This window comes from Melanostigma gelatinosum (assembly GCF_949748355.1).
Source record: "Melanostigma gelatinosum genome assembly, chromosome: 12".
In the NCBI taxonomy this organism is placed as follows: Eukaryota; Metazoa; Chordata; class Actinopteri; order Perciformes; family Zoarcidae; genus Melanostigma; species Melanostigma gelatinosum.
Genome location: NC_136645.1, coordinates 5,504,146 through 5,525,063, shown reverse-complemented (window position 1 = coordinate 5,525,063; position 20,918 = coordinate 5,504,146). Strand labels below are relative to the sequence as shown.

At 42.4% G+C, this 20,918-nt stretch overlaps 1 protein-coding gene across 1 annotated transcript in view; it reads left to right on the top strand.

Moving 5' to 3' along the window:
• Positions 1–20,207, top strand: part of hectd2 (HECT domain containing 2) — a 34,037-nt gene extending 13,830 nt beyond the window's left edge. Inside the window, exons 11-22 of the mRNA XM_079279818.1 lie at positions 22–118; positions 383–490; positions 923–1,055; positions 3,139–3,227; positions 7,165–7,229; positions 7,534–7,627; positions 9,139–9,213; positions 12,974–13,061; positions 13,759–13,865; positions 15,576–15,691; positions 16,545–16,688; positions 17,498–20,207. Of these exons, the coding sequence (XP_079135944.1) occupies positions 22–118; positions 383–490; positions 923–1,055; positions 3,139–3,227; positions 7,165–7,229; positions 7,534–7,627; positions 9,139–9,213; positions 12,974–13,061; positions 13,759–13,865; positions 15,576–15,691; positions 16,545–16,688; positions 17,498–17,618 (1,237 nt within the window). The 3' untranslated portion in view covers positions 17,619–20,207. The remainder of the gene's footprint in view (positions 1–21; positions 119–382; positions 491–922; positions 1,056–3,138; positions 3,228–7,164; positions 7,230–7,533; positions 7,628–9,138; positions 9,214–12,973; positions 13,062–13,758; positions 13,866–15,575; positions 15,692–16,544; positions 16,689–17,497) is intronic.
• Positions 20,208–20,918: the final 711 nt, after the last annotated feature.

Genomic DNA, 20,918 nt, shown 5'->3' with positions numbered 1-20,918 from the left:
TTTCTTCTCGTCCTCTCTCAGGTTTTCCTTCTGTCAGTTTCCCTTCATCCTTTCGACAGTGGTGAAGAAAGCCATCATCCAGAAAGACTCTGAGCAACAGATGATCAGTCAGGCCAGGGTGAGACACGCACACACACTCTCTCTCACACACATGGAAACAGTTTTGTACCTCATTTAAATAATACGACCCGAACCGTTAATCTAATGACGGTGTTAAACGGTTTTGTAGAAGCGAGGACGTCACTTTCCTTATTTACAAGTCCCGTAGAAGTACAGCAACATAGACGCATTGAACCTAGAAATCAGGCAACATGCGCAACAATGTACGCAAGCAACAAATGCATGTCCACACACTTTAATCGTGTGCGCGTGTGTTTCACAGCAAAGCCTGGTCAGTAAGGTTTCTCGCAGGCAGAGAGTGGACATGAACCTTCTGTTCCTCAACATTAAAGTACGACGAGCACAACTCCTCAGCGACTCACTGGATGAGGTCAGTCCACACACACACACACACACACACACACTTTAATCAAATAAAATGTAATATAATACATGGTACTCATTAGAGCAGTATTACATAACAAGGGCTCCCTATGCATATGGAAAATAATAATGAACAAAAATAATCAAGTTTCCTCCGCAGAGGATTCATTATTTTATGCGTGAGGAGTTAATTCTGTCTCTCGAGGCAAACATAAGTGCATGTTCACAGGTGTTTAAGGGATGCATGGTGATTCAGTTTTGAACTTCTACATGAACAAACATGAACATAATGTTTATCTTTTCCATTTCAAACTCGCCTCCTGACAGGAAGCCGGAGCAGCCAATTAGCTTGTTTGAGATTTGAAGTACTGTATGAAATACTTCCGTGTTCACACACATGTTCTGAGTTCATCTTATGTTGTGTCTCCTCCGTCTGTAGCTGACGAGGAAGCGGTGTGACCTGAAAAAGAAGCTGCGGGTGACGTTTGTCGGGGAGGCGGGGCTGGACATGGGCGGCCTGACAAAGGAGTGGTTCCTGCTGCTGGTGCGACAGATCTTCCACACAGACTACGGTGAGACACACTTCCGTCAGGCCGTCTAGAGTGTAGCACGGCGGGGCTTCAGCTGACACCGCACACCACGCGGTGGTCTTGTTAGAGGTTATTCTCACCAAACTGTACCAACTGTGTCCATAAAACAGCCTTAATCAATGTAGGGTGGATAAAGAACATGGAAAAGCTGAGATCTGCCAACAGAGAACGACACAAGTCCCGTGGGAAATCCAGTTTGATGCAAAGTCAATGGAAAGTAATTGACTGTAAACAAGCGGAGAGAAAATGAAACTGCATTTTTATTCGATGGCGGTCTCTGTGGACAAGCTCTGAGAGTTTTCAGGTTGGGGAAGCTGCAGCAGGAATAAGTGTCAGATGGCTGAGAAAAGCGGTCAGTGTTGGTTTTGGAAACTGGAGCAGCTCCTGTTATGACTGTCTTCTCTCCATCTGTTTCTCCTTTCAGTTCACTTTCCTACAGACGGCCTGACTCTAATTATCTCCATATCTGTGTCACTATGTTTGTGTGCTCTCGTCCTTTTAACCCGTTTGTCTTTGAGCCGCTCCAATCCTGACATTTTAAAGAAATAAACCAAAAATCGATCTTTTGAGGAATGAACCTTCCCCCTATGCTTTTAAAAAGTGGCTCTGAAAATTCATTCACAAGTTCAGCATGTTCCAAACAACTGTTGGCTTCCCTCTGGGTCACCACTGAAATCCATTATATCCTGCTTGTCCAGCCGTGCTTATGCCTAAACATGACAACACTGGTATTATTCGGAAGACCAAAACCAAAAATATGTCTCCCAATAACTTCCACTAATCCCCATACTTTTTGGCTCGCATCCTCAAGCCCATTGGTGCTTACAGAAGAGTAAATCTAAACTTGATGACCATGAAGTGATGAAATATGCCAGCTAGAATGAGGCAGAGACACGTTTTCTGATCTGCGGGAGCGCACAATTGGGCTGGATGTAATTAACGCCGATGAATAAGAGTAGTACGAAATATTTGGGAAAGTCTACCTGACTTTGAGAACGGAATATGCTGAAGCGGTAGTGTGTGATTTGGTGGAGACACACTGCATAGACGACTGGGACACGCAGGCATTATTTTAATCCAAATTGAATTAATATGAAATGTGAGTGAACAGCTTTCTCCCTTTTTATTCAACAAGTGCGTTTCCATCACTGTTGCTCCAATATTTCCTTTAACCACAAGAAACATTCTAACGTCGTGTGAGGATGAAAAGCTCTTTGGCAATATTGATGTAGAATTTTCTCCAAGAGTTTCAAGTCAGCCTTTCTCCTCCAGGACATTGACGTCTGCATGAAAAATACTTGAATGGAAACCGAGTCTGTATCTGCCTCTTCTCTCTCTCCCTCTCTCTTTATCTGTGTCTCTCTCTCTCCTCTCTTCGAGTTGTTCTTTCCATCGTCTTTCCGTCTTTCTGCGGTCGTCTGTGTTTTTGGTGCCAGGGGACGTCGGCCCAAAGCAACACACTCAATGAAAGCTGTGTTCCCCTCATTAGCAGCACAGGGAAAGCCCCGGCTCTGCCTCACACACACACACACACACACACACACACTAAGCTGCACACATGCAGGTGTACACACACACGCACACACAGGCTCTTTTATGCGTGACGTGGTGTCAGTTTCTGGTGTTCAGAGATGTGAGCGGTCCAGATGCGTGTCGGAACAGACTGCTGCTGTTTCTCTCAGTCAGCGCTGGAGCGCTTCAGCGGCGCGTCGCGATCCTTCAAGTGTATTCTGCTCAACTACCTGCTCTTCTTTATCACTCGCTACAAGTGATGCTCAGCAGAGCGGAAACAAACAACTCAGACCATGAAGGTTTCTCATCATTCAAAGTGAAATAGAAAATACGTTCAAATCGAAATTAACAACACAAAATACAATTGTGCTCGATGCGTTTGGTTGCTCTTTCCATCCATCCTTCTAGGCCATCGTCTGTCTTGCATCTCGTCAACTTTTTCCTACCTTGCCTCCTTCCTTCCTCCTCTCCTTCCCTTGTCAGTCCATCCGTCCAGGCTTTATTGATTTATTGACCACCAGCAATGTGCTAAACCTAATTCTATTTTTTTCAGGAATGTTCACCTACATGAAGGACTCGCGCTGCCATTGGTTCAGCAGTTGGAAGTGTGACAACTATTCTGAGTTCCAGTTGGTCGGGACTGTATCCTTAACGAAAGAAAGCACATTCGATTCAGCACACGCTGTCTTCATGGAGACTGTGGGTTGTATGTTCTCAGTAAAATAAACGTGAGAGTTTGTTTTTTAGTCATGGTTGTATGTTTAGGTTTTACAATTTGTTTGTTTGACTTTTTTCCCATCAAGAGCAGCTTAGCGTCTGCACAGACAGACCACATAGCATTTTAATGTTCCTCAATAATATCCATCGTTCTCCAGTGGTTTCACAGCTTCTGGTTGTGGCTTTTATGTCTCCCAGACACAACTGCAGTGTTTTGTTCAGACACACACACCTACATACGTACTCTCCTCTTATACTCCCTCCCCAACGCTCACAAACTGTACTATAGAACTCCTCTGTTTCAAACCACAGAGGAGAAGGAGATACTTTAATGTGTGTTTTCAGGCTGTAAATCTGCACACTGAACAGATATATCGCAACACTATATCCAACTTTTTTTCTGCAGAAAATATGAAATGAAACAGACAGGGTTTGAAAGTGAAACATTTCTCCGGCCTCAGTAATTTCACACCCACGGACTCTTACATAAGAAATGAGTCAAAACTCTTTCAAAGCAAACTGAGTATTGTAGAAGACATTTTTTTAAAAAAGGTCTTCAGATGCCGCTAGCAATGCTGTGACTGTGGTATTTAAAGTGTGTCGATAGTTTGTAGTTCTACTACAAAGAGCCAGTGCACTGACTGCACAGACTGTTTGGTCAAGCTCGTCATTTCTCAGAGACGGGGTTGTGTCCAGCTTTAGCACATAATACCTCAGACAGCTGCACATTCTTTCCTCCACTTGCAGCTTGTTTTAACAGGAAATTAGTCTATTTTGCCCGACACGTACGACAACTACTCCATTTGTACCTGCATTCATTAGAAACTTACAGTACTTTGTCATTACAAATGGTTGTCGGGTGGACAGAAATCGAAGGATACGTTTCTTTCAAACATTCACATGAGTTTCTCTTGTGTAGTTTCAAATACTGCAGGGTAGCGCTGCTGTTGTTCCTGCTTTTGTATCGTGTACTTTCAGGACTTTGTCCGTGTGTGTGTGTGTGTGTGTGTGTGTGTGTGTGTGTATATAGAGAACGATCCAGCACTTCAGCCTTAGTTACTGGCCAGCTGGGAACTGTCAAAAGGTTATATAACCTAATAGCTGCCTGTTCCTCGCCAGGTACTTGTGTGTGTGTAAATGTGTGTGTGTGTGTGTGTGTGTGTGTGCGCTCCTGGGTGTTCCATGCGTTTTACACATGTGTGCGCACGCTAAGTGCTAATTTATCAATCGCCATAGTTCCTGTTTAGTCGTCATGGTAGTGTTGCGTCACTATGAAGATGAAAAGGGAGTGGTGGGGAGAAAATGTGTAACAGAGAGAGAAAGCAGAAAGAAAGATGGAAAGATGATAAACAAAAGTAAACATAAAAGAACAAACATTGATGAGAAAGCAGAGAAGAAGAGAGACAAAGTGGGACATGAGGCGAGAGAGATTCAGAGATGAGACTGAGGCATTGCAGCTGCCCGGTTTCCCTGCTCGTTGTGCTGTGTGTGCATTATTTCTATGCTTGGAAGAGAGACATTTGTTGAGGCTGGACAGAGAGAATTAGATAATTGCAAGTACGGGTCACTTCGGACCAGATTCATGAAATAATGTGTAGATTCATGTCTAAAACTATTACCAGAGTGATAAAGTCTCGGCCTATGGTTCTGTGTACGAGCCAGACAAAGTGGGAAAAGATGATTTTAAAACCCTTAAACTTACTGTATTACACTGCATATTCAGTGATGTTTTAAAATGCAGTTTTGACATTAAAATGATTTAATATTCAGCTCTGATATTTTGATAGAAATCTAGCTGCAAAGGAAATCGTCATCATGTCTCGCTAACTGAACCACGCAGCTCCTCTTAGTTTGTAGACTGAAGGTTGGTCTGGGAGACCGACGTGCATGCAGATTCTGTCCCTTAAGTCTTTATTACCAAGTGGGCACAGTGGGGAACTTCAACATATACAACATTAGGGAAGCGCCGGGCTTATTCTTGGTCAGTTAGCAATTCTGTTGGAATTTTTGGTTGACAAGAAGATGGTTCTTGTTCTTGAGTTTTTGTAACCTTCATATTTTCATAATATTGTGCAGCATCAGTTTTTCTCAGTTTGTTGTTTCGTGCCTCATCTTGCTGTCGCACCAATGAAGCATCAAGGAAAGAAAGGAACGGGCTGAAAGTGGGAAGTGAAGTAGAAAAACAGACGGAGAGATAATGTGAAACAGCGGGCATGAATAGAGAGGGTGAGAGAGAGAGAGAGAGAGCTGTATTCATGCCTGGCCCATAAAGTGGAGAAATATGAAAGAGGGCCTCTAAATGCTTTTCTGTTACACTCGCTTTGATATCTGTGTGTGTGCTTTTGACTTCATAATGACCTTGTGGTAATAGTGCAATGGATGGTTATTTTCCTGTGTGTGTGTGTGTGTGTGTGTGTGTGTGTGTGTGTGTGTGTGTGTGTGTGTGTGTGTGTGTGTGTGTGTGTGTGTGTGTGTGTGTGTGTGTGTGTGCGCGTGTGTGTGTGTGTGTCACCTACCTGTAATCAGCGTTCAGTTCCTAGACACACTCAACCTACACGTACAATTACACCACATATGGTCACCACATGTGGCAGCTGTGTGTGTGTGTGTGTGTGTGTGTGGGTGTGTGTGTGTGTGTGTGTGAGTGAGAGAGAGAGAGGCCACCACCCCTTGAAAATAAAAATAAATAAAAAATCCTGCAGGTGGATGGGATGGTCAGTACATGAACTCCACACACACTCTGAAGTTACACAATGAAGTCATTGTGCCCGTATTAAACTCTGGCTGAAGACTTAAAGACTGACTGGTCTTTTTTCACAAACGGTCTCTTAAATGAACCATGAGTTCAGATTTTACACTGCGAGTTTCAGACTGAACACCAGTAGACGAGCTGGTCTTCACTCCAGCTGGTGTTGGATTTTCAGCTCCATGTCTTCATATAGAAGCCGTGTTAACCTCCGTTCCACCAGCTTTCATTCTTGTTTGTTTTTTGCTGACATTTACTTCCGTCTGAATCATGTTCCATAAAAAGGAGCATCTCCTGTTGCACTGGAAGGTAATATCTGAAGTTAATTTATTCAAATTGAAACCAAGATAAAAGTAAATCATTTTGTAACTCTCGAGCCAGAGATGCCCCATCAGAACCTCATCTGACTCATCAGGTGGAGGATGAACCTGTCTTTGGTCATTGCTTACGGTTTCTGAAACTAAACAACGATAAAAGATGGTGGCTGTTCTAGTGATGAAGTCAAAGTTCTCCTGAACTATCCAGCTCTTTAACATCTGCTTTTGATTGTTGATCAAAGGATTTGGTTGTTTTAAGAGTTGGTAGGTCACGCTCCTGTCAGAATGACATCATGTAACTTCATTGTTTGCTTTCCAAACTCACAGTGAAAGCTGAGCTCATGAATTGTATGTTAGTTTATGGGGCTGCTACGAGCCACGGAAGACTCCTGGTGATTGTTACCAGCCGCGACAGCGTGTTGCTGGTATTGTTTTCATCTTGTGAGTCTGTGTGTGATCGTCATCATGGCGTAATGTGGTCCTTGAGAGACCTTCTGTAACGGGAACTACCACAGAAGCAGTTTTGAGTACATTGCCAGATGTCTGCGGACAGCGCAAGTCAAAATGAATGTCGACTTTGAAGAGGGGTGTGGACCTAGCAAGGCCACCGAACTACAGGGAAGGAAATGATACGCACCTAGTCCGATTTGACGTCGTGGCTGGTGTGATTCCATCAAAACACGATCTCTAGTTTTATCTGTTTCGAATAATCATGTCTGAAAATGAAAGTGGTCATGATTTACCTGTGGATGCTCTGTCAATAGTTACTTCCTCCTTAATTAACCTGTTGTGTTATCAGCTGATGGGCTTAGCAGTTTACAACAGCATCGCTCTGGACATCCACTTCCCCCTCTACTGTTACAGGTGCGTGTGTGTGTGTGTGTGTGTGTGTGTGTGTGTGTGTGTGTGTGTGTGTGTTGAGTGTTTTTACTTTTGCTGTGTCACCTCTAATCACCACATCAAGACAATAGGAGTGCTTCTGTTTAGGCCTCTGTACAGTCGCAGTGTTATTAGAATCAGGTTCACATTTGCTTTGCTCAACAATCAACATGGCAAAAAATAAAAGTAAGAGCAAGTTTAGAAAAAGTCAAGAATAGAGAAAAAAAATCAAAATGTTCAACAATATGAAAGATATAGCTGCTGGAGAAATCTTTGTGTCCCCTGACAGGAAGCTCCTCACTCCACCCAATGTACCGTGTGACCAAAACGCCCTCGTCGGCATGGCAAATACCAGCCTGGAGGACCTGCAGCAGATCATGCCGGTATGTGTCTCAGCTTGACATCTCAGTAGTTTGAGTTCCAGACAGTGTTCAAAAACGTGTTTTGAAAGTATGATGAGATATATGACCTGAAATGTAAGACTACGGTTTAATTGGAGGGTACATTTGCTATGAATCAGCATCGGTGCTCTATTTATTGTTTTGCTTGTTGATGCATATTTTATTGGGGCAGTAGAAACCCCAAAACTATAAAAGAAAACTCAGCCAAAATTCACCCACAGCACATTTACCTGCACATTTGTTTACTATCTACTTCTTGCAGTTCTCTGTGCTGTCACTAGAGGGAGCCATAGTTCACCGTTTCATCTTTGTTCACTCTCACCTCAGCTCAACCCTTAATGATTTACAGTCTAAATTTAACTTCACATGTTGCTGTCAGAATGAAGTCAAGTCTCCCACCAGATAGTATATTCAGTTTTGTTAACTTTGACTCAACCTTGACAATACTTTTTCAACTCTACATTCTTTTAAGTATTTTTAAGCATTCCTTTTTGAAGATTTTTTTTCAGAGTTTATGAGATTAAATTAATGTATTTTTCTCGAATTAGTGAGCTCACCTTCAGCTATGCAATCTCATACATTTTTTTTTAATTATTATTATTTCACAGTGTTCTCTCTGAGTGAATTAGTGAGTTAAACCCACTATAGTTTTTTTTCCCACAGAGTATTTGTTGAGGTGAAGTTCACATGTAAAAATATACAGGGTCGAAAACACCACACGCACACGCACACGCACACACGCACACGCAGGATATGAAACATGAGGCCTGCAGTCGGGGGTCAGCCTGACCCATGACAAGCATAGTACTAGAATGTTATTCATCAGATATACCTTACATCAATCTGTACAACCAAGTGGAGCTTTGCGTCCTTGCTTAAAGTGTGTCCCGATATTCACTAACTTGAAATAGTGACAGAATTCGGTGTTACATATGAGCCCAGACCTCAGGCAATGAGTGTTTCAGACAGCTAAGTGGATCGCAGGGCCGTCTTTCAATCAGAGGGTCGGGTTTCAAACCCCGGCTCTGCTCTGCTAGTCGCATGTCGATGTGTCCTTGAGCAAGACGCTTAACCCCAAAATTGCTCCCGTAGCTGTGCCTACGGTGTAGAAATGTGATATCTGAATTGTAAGTCGCTTTGGATGAAAGCGTCTGCTAAATGACTGTAATGTAATGTCTTCGTCTGGTGATCTGTCAGAAGAGCATGTGTTTGAAAAGCTGTTTCATACCTAAAATGAAGTGGATTTTGAGAAGCTTGATCAAAACCAAAATCTTTCCACCTCTTCATTGGTCTGAAAGCTGTTCTCCTCATTAGATACCCCAAAGTCTACACACTGAAATCACGAGGTGCTGTTGGATTTCTGCGAGCAGACACTTATTCCCATGCGCTCAGGTGTTCTGGGACTGAATCTAGTAACTTGTTAATCCCATCGCTGTCTTTTGTTGTTCCAAAAGATTTTCCCTGATCCTGAACTGTTTTTTTTTCCTTTGCAGGAGCTGGCTCATGGTTTGGGAGAGCTGCTGAGCTACGAGGGCAATGTAGAGGAGGACTTCTACCTCATGTTCCAGGTATCAAGATACATTTAAAGCGTGGGTAGGAGGTTCATGAGGAACGGGCCATTTGAATTCGGCAACAGCAAAAGAAAGAGTTTGTCTGCCCCATGTATTGTTACTCGATTTTAATGCATAAAAGCATAAAAATGGTCACAAGAATGTCACTTATATGAGGGAAGCCAAGAAGGAATAAAATAATCTTAATCTCTGTTCAGTTTCGCATTACCAGTATGCTTGATAAACTGTTTAACGAATCATTACTAATTTGCCAGGTTTTTATTTTTATTTCATAACCACTGTTGTTAAGATGTGAGTAAAGTCGGAGTCAATCCTCAAGGGACTTTGTTAAAATTCAGGACTGATCCAGATTACCTTCTGGTCTAGAATTAACTTTATTAATATCACACCACAGATGTCACAGTTACAGTGTCTGGGCACGTCTGACAGACTGCTGTCACTGCTGTCACTGCTGCGTGATATTAATAAAGTTAATTCTAGACCAGAAGGTAATCTGGATCAGTCCCACTTACATCATTCAGCAGATTTATTTAATCATAAAAATGTAGGTTTTCGGTAAGCAGGAACTGTTTGGTTCCAAATATACTTATTCTAACAAAAACATCGACAGGATAAATTAACCAGGATTTGGGCGAGGCATCAAAATGAGTACTTTTAGGATCTCTAACTGATATTCAGAGCATTATAATAGCAGCAAACAGCTATTGTCCATGTACAGGTATGGTGGATAAATGTCTACCTCAGCAGAGAATGTAGTCACTCTCACTCTGTGTGTATTGTAATCCAAGCATCTCCTTGCTTTGCTGTAATAGCCTGGCTGGGGGTGCGTGCCTTTTAGTGCATGTTAGTGCATGTGAACGTACCCGATCTAGCGGGTACGGGCGCCGCTCTTCACTGCACTCAGTGCTGTTACAGCGCCGGAGATAACACCGTCCCGAGCAATGCCGTGTTTGTGGAAGTGTATAGCACCCACCCTCCGATTCCCTCTCACGTGAACACTGTCAGCGCTGTCACCACTGATGCTGTTGTTTGCACTGTTTGCACTGTTTGCACTGTTTGCACTGTTTGCACTGTTAGCTGCGAGCCACCGGCTCAGCAGTCGCCATGGTCAGAGCCGAGTGGAGGCAATAGATATGATCTGAACTCTGTATTAAGCATCTGGCATTGAAAGACAGGTTTGATTATTCATTTTGTTGATTTACTCTTTAAACAGAAAACTGTAGTTCTTGATTTAAATCATGATATTGCCAATTTTAAACTGTATTTTATAGAAGCAAAGTTAGTATGTTGGTGGTAAAATATGTTTATAATTCTCAAATGACGTCAAAAACAGCCTAATTTTGAATGCAACATTTTTTTTAATATCAATACCCAGCCCTAATTATGTTTATGGATATTGGATAACCACCGGTTTTTAACAAAATGGGAATTTAGCATTGTTTCGGTTTTAATTGAACGATAATAAATGAGACGGATTATGACTATGACGATAATATCAGTTACATCTGTGCAAACCATCTTTACTCTTTCACCTAAATTGAACCTCAAACTCAAATCTGAATGTAAACAAGCGCTGCAGACTCAATTGACTGCAAAAAGTGCCCCAAGCATGTTCAACTTCCCGGTTAGACATGTGCACTGATCATCAGCTACAGACCAGAACAGGAATGCTGACCAACTGCTCACTTTAACCGCTTGAAACTAAATACACAATGATTATCTGTGCGTTCTGTGGTCACCTGTAAATACGAGTCGTTGTGTTTCCGTGACCTTAGAACGCTCTGTTTCTATAGACATAGGGAGCGGCTCCTCTTCACGAAGTCCGACATGCTGCACCGTCATGTTTCTACAGTAGCCCAGAACGGACAAACCGAACGCTGGCTCTAGACAGGGGCATTCCTGTTATTGCGCACGCCTCTGTAGTTCTACGGCATGCTTCGCCCACAAGAGAAGTTTCAGCTGGTTGCAGTCTGCAACCTCACTGCTGAATCCTACACACTGCACCTTTTAAACGTTCCTCATACTCTGTTTTACATTCCATGACATCAGCGTGTTTGATGACGCAGGCTTGTCCGACCAGGCTGCTCTCTGCCTCTGAGCGTAGCAACCAGATATAATGGAACACTTGATGGTGCCGCTGGGGTTATACATGAAGCTGGAACATGTATGAGAAGAAACATTATGTTAAAGCGTGAATGGAGGTGTTATTTTTACCCACGGTGTGAGCTGGCTGTGAGCTATATGCTGGTCACAGTCACGCCACTGTGGAACGGATAAACCCACTGACCTGCAGTAAGCTGCATCACTCTCTGTCATTTCTCTCATTCACTGTCTCCTTACATTTTTTGTGTGTTTGTTCATCAATGTGTGTCTATTTTACTACATATATATATACCCCTCTATTTTTTGCACACATTAGTTTTGTACTGCTGTACCTGCAGGAGCCCTCACTACATAATGTATTCCCTTTAGCTGCTCACCATGAGCTTAACCTATAATTATAACCCTAAACCCAGACTTTATTTACTGTGTATAGCACGTTGACACACATTTGGGGAAATCAAGTTATATTCAGGTGATATTTGTACAGCCCAATGTCACACATTTTCTTCAAGGGGCTTTACAATCCGTACAGTACAGAAAAAACTCTGCCCATAGATCCTCGCTGTTAAACCTATAACATGGAGAGAAAAATGAGAAAGCTCAGTAAGAGCAACAGTGGAGAGATCCCTCTCCCTGGACGGACAGACGTGAAATCAAGATGAACAAATCATAGATAGAAACCTACAATCAGTTTTAAATATGAAGCTCGATCACATTTCATGCTCAAACACATCATAACTGGTTTATTTAATCCTACATTAATAATTCTGCAAAAAACCAGGCTTCAACCGCCGGCTCTGAAAAACTGAAGTGCCTTCGTTCCTTAAACTTGCATTCTCTCCAATGGCCAGCAGGGGGCGACTCCTCTGGTTGCCAAAAGAAGTCTGATTGTGTGGAAGTCTATGAGAAAATTACCCCACCTTTCACTTGATTTATTACCTCAATAAGTTTAAGTTTTAAGTGTATTGTCATACACATTTACACATATACGAAATTTTTCCTCTGCATTTAAGCCATCCCTAGCTTATTGGGCGCAGTGGGCAGCTGAGAGGCGCCCGGGGAGCAGTTCGGGGTTCAGTGTCTTGCTCAGGGACACTTCGGCACAGGACACGTAGCAGCCAAGGAGCAAACATTGTAAACATGAGTTTACGGTCTCAATCGCTAGTTTCTAGTCTTCTTCAATACAGTATGATTTTAATTTCGTAAATGATGGTCCATTTAGAGTCAAACAGATGATAAAACAGGAAATGCTTTGGGGCGTGGCTACGTTGTGATTGACAGGTAGCTACCATATTTAACCGGTCTAAGAGTTGTCTGTGTTTTCAACTTACGACTTTTACCCTTTAACAGTATGGTTTCAGTTCATTAAAGTTATTTTTAACATTTTAGTATGCCTTGTTCAGTGTTCGGTTGTACTTCGATCCATCCTCTCTTGTCACTTCTGGTTCAGAACTCCATATTGCTCCTGATGGTCAGGTCCCATGGTAGCCTGCTGCCATTGGTTAGTGTATTAACGCAAATATATATGACATCGCTTTGGACAAAAGCACAATATAAATGCAGCCATTTACCATTGTTATATAATTTAAACGATGAAAGTCTTCGATCAAGTTCCTAATCCCCTGTGTGACATACTTTTTGTGTGTGTTTGCAGGTCTTCCAGGAGGAAATGGGCGTGGTCAAATCCCACAACCTGAAGGCTGGAGGAGACAAAATCCCCGTCAGCAAGCAGAACAGGAAGGGTGAGTCCTCACTGAGATTCTCAGCGATGAGCGTGTGTGATGCTCATTGGCACACAGACCACCGGCTCCACAATGCAATCAAGATCAGATGGTCCAAACAGACACACAGTTCTACTGACAAACATGGTAATTGCTTAAATCTGAGACCAGCTGCACCATTTTTCTTCTACAAGTTTAAAATATCAACACATCTCAATACAAATGACGGTCCTGAGACTATCTTCATAGCCTGTCTATTACACTGCAATACAGTGGTCTCTCACCCATGAAGGACTCTTCTGTGGAAAATCACCCTGAAACTACAAAAGTGAGGGGCCAAAAATGATTTTGAAAAGCTTCATTATTCCGCCGCTTGTTCAAGACAGTGGCAGCCGCCCACTCTCTTCTCGATGCCACTTTGTTTGTACAGTGTGTCCAGCACAGTGGAATCCACAGCAACTGTTTTAATCCTCCTCGTGTGCTGTTTGACTGCACAGAAGGCAGAAACCTACCTCAGCTCACAAGCTGTTCTTTTTAAGAGGACGGAGTCGAGCTGGGAACGTCAACTTTATTTCTCTCATTAAACCTCATGTTCCAGGTCCAGCTCTGTGCCCAATGTCCCTCTGTGTGTTAAACTGAAGGGCCATGACTGGAGGGTGAAAGGGTAACAGTTTGTAATGGAACATTGAAAATCACTCTGTTCATTCTTTCTCCACAGAGTATGTCCAGCTCTACATCGACTTCCTGCTAAATAAATCCATCTATAAACAGTTTGCTGCCTTCTACCACGGCTTCCACAGTGTGTGTGCCTCTGACGCGCTCATGGTGAGTCCACAGTGTGTGTGTGTGTGTGTGTGTGCTTGCTGAGGGCTACTTGTTCGTTAAACAAATATCACACGCAAACTTTCCATTCGTCAGTCCCTCCAGTTTCTCATTGCAGCCAAAAATGACCATGGGGCAGATACACCAGTCTGTCGTGTGGTGCGGATTGGGCCTCTATTTCATGAAATATTCATATTTGTTTTGTAATTCACAGTGCGATTCAGTTTTAGCTTCTGTTAATTATTAAATACTTTTGATTTAAACTTCAACCAGCTGATTCAGCCTTATCTTGCTGACTGATCAGGAGCAAAGAGGGGGGGGATTTTTCCGTTACCTTTTGAGCATAACAGTTGTCGTGGTGAAATTGACTTTAACACAACAAAGACTGCTAAATAAAGACCAGAGACATCTTTTGGGTCCTGGCCCACATCGTTTCGAGTTGAAGGTCGAACAGTCAAGTTGGCGGTGATCTATGCACGACTGTGTGCACGTTTGACTCAATCCATCAGCTGAGAGCCTGAATCTGGGTCAGAGAAGGAACAGCCTGATCTGAACTGCTGAGACTAAAACAGAGAGGACAAGTCTCACTCGCAGCTGTGCAGATAATAACTAACCTGCTTTGACCTGCCTTCTCCCCCCCCCCCACACACACACTTCCTGTTTGCATTTGAAGTTGATCATTAATTGGAAGACATTGAAGCTAACATTGAGGCTCAAAATAAATAACTGTAAATATACACACATCACTCCTAACTTTAAGCAGCTACCTTTTTATATGTGCATGACATCATTTACGTGTGCGTGTGTGTGTGCACACTGCTCTTTGGCTGACATGTTTTATTTTTTTGTGTCTGGCTGTCTCTTCAGTTTGCATCCGATCATTCTGTCACGTCCACATGGTCTGACAGGATGTGATGAGGCATGCCTGTCGTTTATTCGTGGGTGTGGGTGTGACGCACAGCTGTGGCTTTTTTTGGCTGTCAGATCTAATCATCTTGGTCAGGCAGCAACACCAAGACAAGGTCATACTGGGTGTTAGGAGCGTGTGTCTTCTGGTTTTCCATGGGTAAGAGACTGCTGTAATACGGGTTACTAGACGGGGCCTGAAGATCTCTTAGTTCTGTCAGAGCAACTACAGGTACTGAACTTGTGAATATACTATATGTACCACTAGATAGCACTATATAATCATCAGTGCATTTGACATGTGTTATTTGCTGCTAAAAACGTGTCCAATCTATGTTTATACTTAGCTGATTCCTCCTGTGTGCAGATGTCCCCACCAAGGTAGACATTAGGTTGTAAATTGTGCGGCTAAAACAATCTACAATGCACTTTCACTTCTTAATGGTTGTAAATAAAAAACAAATGTCACTCCTGCAAACCCCCATGAAGATGACTTTTTGACCGTTTGGCACTTTTTTCATTATCAGCTGCTCTGATGAAGCAGAACTTCCTGTTGCCTCGGCTGAGGTAGCGGTTGTGTCGCTCTTGCATGATATTTTCTTACACCGATCGATTGTTGCTTTAGACTGCGGTCGTGTTTCAGAGGAAATTCTGCTCGACAGTCTGATGTTGCGATTTCATAACATGCTCCAGCCAAGGAAAATCTCAAGATAAAAAATTTGGTCTAAGTTGAATTGTACACCCAATCTGTATTCACACACATTCTGTCAGTCGGTTGTATTTATTATTTTTCTCTTCTTCTTGCAGTTGCTGCGGCCGGAGGAGGTGGAGATGTTGGTGTGCGGGAGTCCGGAGCTCGACATGAGCGCTCTGCAGAAAGCCGCTCAGTATGAAGGATACAGCAAGACCGAGACCACCGTACGGTAAGAGGCCTGTACTTCCTATTTAGTGACGGCAGCCAGCGCACAACTCACTCACTGCTCCTAGAGTCAAACCACCTCACACACACATTTACAAAACCTCTTCCTCTATTGGACAGACTGATCCCACGGTGTGGTACAGGTCGCTGTCTAACAAATGTTTGGTCTGTTTATTCATTTGTTTTAAACATTTTTCTTGAATTCAATTACTGCAGTTACAAACAAGGGGTCACCACTCCAGTAAATGAAATACAGTTTTTGAAGTGTTCAGAAAGGTGGGCCAGGTATCGTGAATTTAAAATAATTGTGGCCCGTTTGATTTATCTGCTCAAGGAAAAGTCAGTGATGGATGACTAATCTTTAGCCTTTGGGTTAAGCTGCAAATGTTTGCATGCAAGGCATTCATTTTGTAGCAGGAAATAGCTCTCTCTCTCTCTCTCTCTCTCTCTCTCTCTCTCTCTCTCTCTCTCTCTCTCTCTCTCTCACACAAACGCACACACACACATAGAGATGTGCTTTTGTTTCATGCAGTATGGGAGGAAGACGAGCCAACACTTGTCAGGATAATGTTAATCAGCGCGGTGCTGAAAGCTGACAACAAGCAGCTGCAGGCTTGTTGCACAACTTCAATACCGTGTGTGTGTGCGTGCGTGTGGTAAAGGTGGAAAAGGTTTTCCTTGTTCACAGTACAATCTTCCATTTTTCTGTTTACAAAAAGCACATTTGTTTTGAAATGAGAAACTCCAGCTCCAGGTCACACTGGAGGTCAAAACGCCATGTGCCTGCAGCTCTCACCCAGGTCACACTGAGGCCTCCTATCAGCTAATGCAATGCACATTTCTTTGTGTTGCATCAGCTGTTTCTGGGATGTGGTGTTGTCCTTCCCTCTGGAGCTACAGAAGAAGCTCCTCCACTTCGCCACAGGAAGTGACCGCGTTCCCGTCGGAGGAATGGCCGACCTGAACTTCAAAATCTCCAAGATCGACGTTCCAACGGACTGGTATGGTTCCAGAAGTTTAGGCCACACAGTGGCCCTGAAAGATACTGGAAATGTATCTCTTACTGTCTTATACACTGAACACAACTGTTTTTGTCATAAATACTTTCACACAGAACATGAATATTACGCGGTTAAAATCAATGTACTTTTTTTCCTTAGCGAGGGCTATTTTTGCGAGCTTTCACACATCGCTTCCAGTATGAATAGTTTTATTCACATGCAAGTATTTCATGTTTTTGTGTTGTTTATATTTGTCACGCCCACTGTGTGTTAAAGGCCTTTACACATAACTTTTAACATCATACACACAACCTTTGGACAACAGAATGTGACAAAAAGTCATGATAAACCTTCCAGGACTCAAATAACTTTCTCTCCTCCCTTTGATTGTATTATCTGAAATCAAACTGAGGTGTGATATCTGCAGATGTCTGTGTGTTGCCTCACAGACATCTGCTTCTCTGTGGATTGCACTGAAGTGATTGTTATCACAAGCTGCAGGAGATAAACTCCACCGTCGAACTTTAACAGCAAAGACTCTGAATCTGGGTCAGGGAAGGGGCGAGCGGCCCCACCGGAATTCTTTCATGCCCACACACACACATGTTTGTCTTTCTATCCCTATGAGGACCGCCATGTACATAATGCATTCCCTAGCCCCTCAACCATCACAAACATCTTACTTTGACCAGGCTTTCTTTTTTTATTACTGACTTGTGGTTAAAATAACTTTGAGATTGAGGTTTCAAGATACATCACAGTTATGATTTTAATAACTAATTTCCCTCTCCCTGTTTTTCTCTCTGCAGGTTGCCGATCTCTCACACCTGTTTTAATCAGATCTGTTTGCCTCCTTATCGAACCAGGAAGGAGCTCAAGCACAAACTCACCATCGCCATCTCCAACGCTGAAGGCTTCGGCCTGGAGTGACCAGCCTGTACACACACACACACACATGCACACATGTACATGCACACTAACACATACACAAACACAGGTAGACTATTTGCGACGTCAGCTATCTGTCACAACTACCGCAACACACACATTATGTGGTTGTGGATTAGACGTTGGAGAAAACTGGATTGTCAACGAATGAGTTCTGACGTCAAAAAATAATATTGACTGAAATAGTGTTTGTATTGTTATTTAGTTGGACTCGTCAGTTTGGCAATGTTGTGCTCTGTTCATTTGCATCAGAATCGGTGGGAGCTTCTCCCTGCAACAGCGACAGAGAAACACTAGAAATCCTTTTATTTGCACATGGACTGTGTTGCCTCTAATTTAAGACAACCCTGATTGAAGACAATGATATTTTAGATTTTCACACGTCAGTAATGTTATTTAAAAGAACATGTCAGCCTCCCAGAAACCTAACTGGTCAAGTCATAGTTCCAGTTTCATTCATTAACTTTGAAATATTTCTGGTCCCGTGTCATTGAAAACATAATCATATGCTCTAGAAAGCTTGTGTCAACAGAACGCTAAACTTCTCTTGAATTGTAATAGGATGCTGATTTGCTCAGGTAATTATTTTTTGGGTATTCTCCCACCATTGGCATTTACTTTTGGGACACGCTGTTCAATGAGCCTCTATTTTATGGTCCAGAGTAAACCGAGACAACATCTCCATTGAGCCGGTTAAATTGATTTGAACAGAAAATCCGGCTTCAAAAGACAAAATACTCAAAGGACATGGATTCAATGATTGTGAGGTAAAGAATTAAAAGGGAAGGAAGTCATTTTATGACACAGCAATCAGTAAAGAAAATGATTCTGGAGGTCACTCAAAGATTTGCGATGTATGGTTTTAATATTTCCTGTGATGTCTTCATTCTGACTTCACTGCTTTGGTGACTTTACAAACATATGACGGCACAGGAAATATGTTTCATATCATTTCGCTTTGTTTGCAGCACACTGTCGGGATGTAAAGCTTTGCTGGGAGAACAATGCTATTGTTTTTCATGAGATATAGATTGTCTTTTGAAGTGTTGTTGTTTTTTTGACATTGCTGCCTGTTCTATTGAACAAAAGGCTGCAGCAGAAATGTGTTCATTTTATTTTAAATGTTGTAATATTATGATACTGTTGATCCAGAACTGTTGATTGACAACTCTGTGTTTGTTTTCGCTTCTCTTATGTGGTTCTGTTGTTTCGTGGCTCTAACCGGGCTGAGAGATGACCAGCAACCTGCAGCCAGAAGCTGGTAGATGTTGACTGCTAGTTGAGTATCGTACAGAGGATGAAGCAGGATGGAAACAGAAGCCATCTTCAGTGTGTCCTGCTCTGTTATTAGCATGTACTGTAGGTGAATAGTCAGACTGGTGATTTGAGTATTGAGATGATTGTGGCTAAGTACTTACTGGTTATTACAGCACACTACAATCACGGTCCTGCAAAGCAACTTCAGTTCAGCACCTATTTCTGGTGTTCAGTGCTGTGAACCAAACCAGGTTTCTCGTTTACGTGACATTTAAAAAATAAGCTGACAGGAGAAAGCGGACTGTAACATGGTATTAAGTGCCGATAAACAAGTTTAATGTGAATCAGCTTCAGTGGCTTCATTGGACGTCATCAAAAACTTTGATGGAATCGTTAAGTAAAGCACTGCTTCTATTGGATAATTTGTGCTTGACAAAATGCATCGAAGATCCGATTAAATGGAGACCATAAGTGCGGCTTTCTTTAACTTGTTTGGCTTTCGTGGCCCTTGTCTGGAGCTGAGCAGTGCTGGTTGTAAACACTATAGTGTATACGTATACGTATGGTTGCCATGGCAAGATGTCTAAAGTCCTAACGACTACCGTTAACTGACAAAAGAGCCCAGAAGTTACCAAGCAACAGTCGAGCAGCTCACATCAGTTTAATGTGAGTCCCTCCTTATACAACAGTGGATCCTTTATATTAAGTTCAGTGCAACAGCAGGAGGGGGTTCGAGAAGGACCTCATACCGCATTCGCACCACGACGGACTTTTTGTAAAAACGAGCAGCTGATTGGGAGAAAATACCAGCATCCTTGTGCTGAATACTAAACGCACACATTTTTTGGCCTTTAACTGGGAAGGAACGCATTCTTGGTCAAGCGAGAAAAGTTGTTTTTTTCGAGATGCTAATCTGACCCAGGTCTGTTGTTTGTAAATGGGACCAAACTGTGTCAGGTTATACAGTGGGATGGCAGTTTGAGAATAGTTCAAACTGATCCAAAGAATTTGTTGAGATGTAATTATTTTCCCTTGTCAGATGTTTGTAAGCACGTAAAAAGTAGAGAACGGTCATGTATTTCTTGTGGGTTTTTTTGTTGTTTAATTATTATTATTTAACAAATGTAAACCTTCAGGTTTATCAGTATCTGTTCAATGTTGTGTACATTTAGTTCTGTTTTGCCTCTCTCTCCTTAGTCAATGAACATACTGTACATATGCTTCTCTGTTGCCCAAGTCTCGTATAATGTCTGTACAGTGCAGCATTTCCACAAGTATGTACAGTAAAAGGTGGACGAGGGGTCATCACTCTCTACGAAAAGATTTGCGGACTATGCTTGTTTTTGTTAGGGACACCTCCCTTTGAATTCATGCACATCCTCACATTCACACTGGGAGCTGCACAGAACAACCAGTTTATCACTGGGCAGTTGAATGGTGATGGTTCAGACTTAAGTTGGAAGAGGTTATATACATAGTGCATCCACTTGTTTTTACATTTTATGTTCAATTACTTTCCCCTCATCAGAAAAAACTGGATATTAGAATAATTTTCTATTTTAAAAGAAAGAAAAAAACTGAAATATCACATTGACACAAGTGTTCAGACCCTTTTCCATTTGAAATTTAGCTCAGGTGCTTCAAATTTCTACACCTTGATTGGAGTCCACCTGTGGTAAATTCAGCTGATTGGACATGATTTTGAAAGGCACCCACCTGGCTATATAAGGTCTCACAACACAGAGCAGAAACCAAGCCGTTAGGTGGACGCTATTACTGGCAGAGCTCAGAGATGCGGTTTTGTCGTGTCACAGCCCTGGGGAAAGCTACAAAAATAATGTCTGCTGCATTAGAAGTTCCTGAGAGCACAGTGGCCTCCATAATTCTTAAATGGTAGAAGTTTGGAACACGACTCCTAGAGTTTGAAGACGCCTTTTGCAAAAAAGAATCCAACCGTCATGTCTGGGGGAAACACCACTCATCACCTGCATAAGATATCGTTTTCACAGCAGCCATTTTTAAATG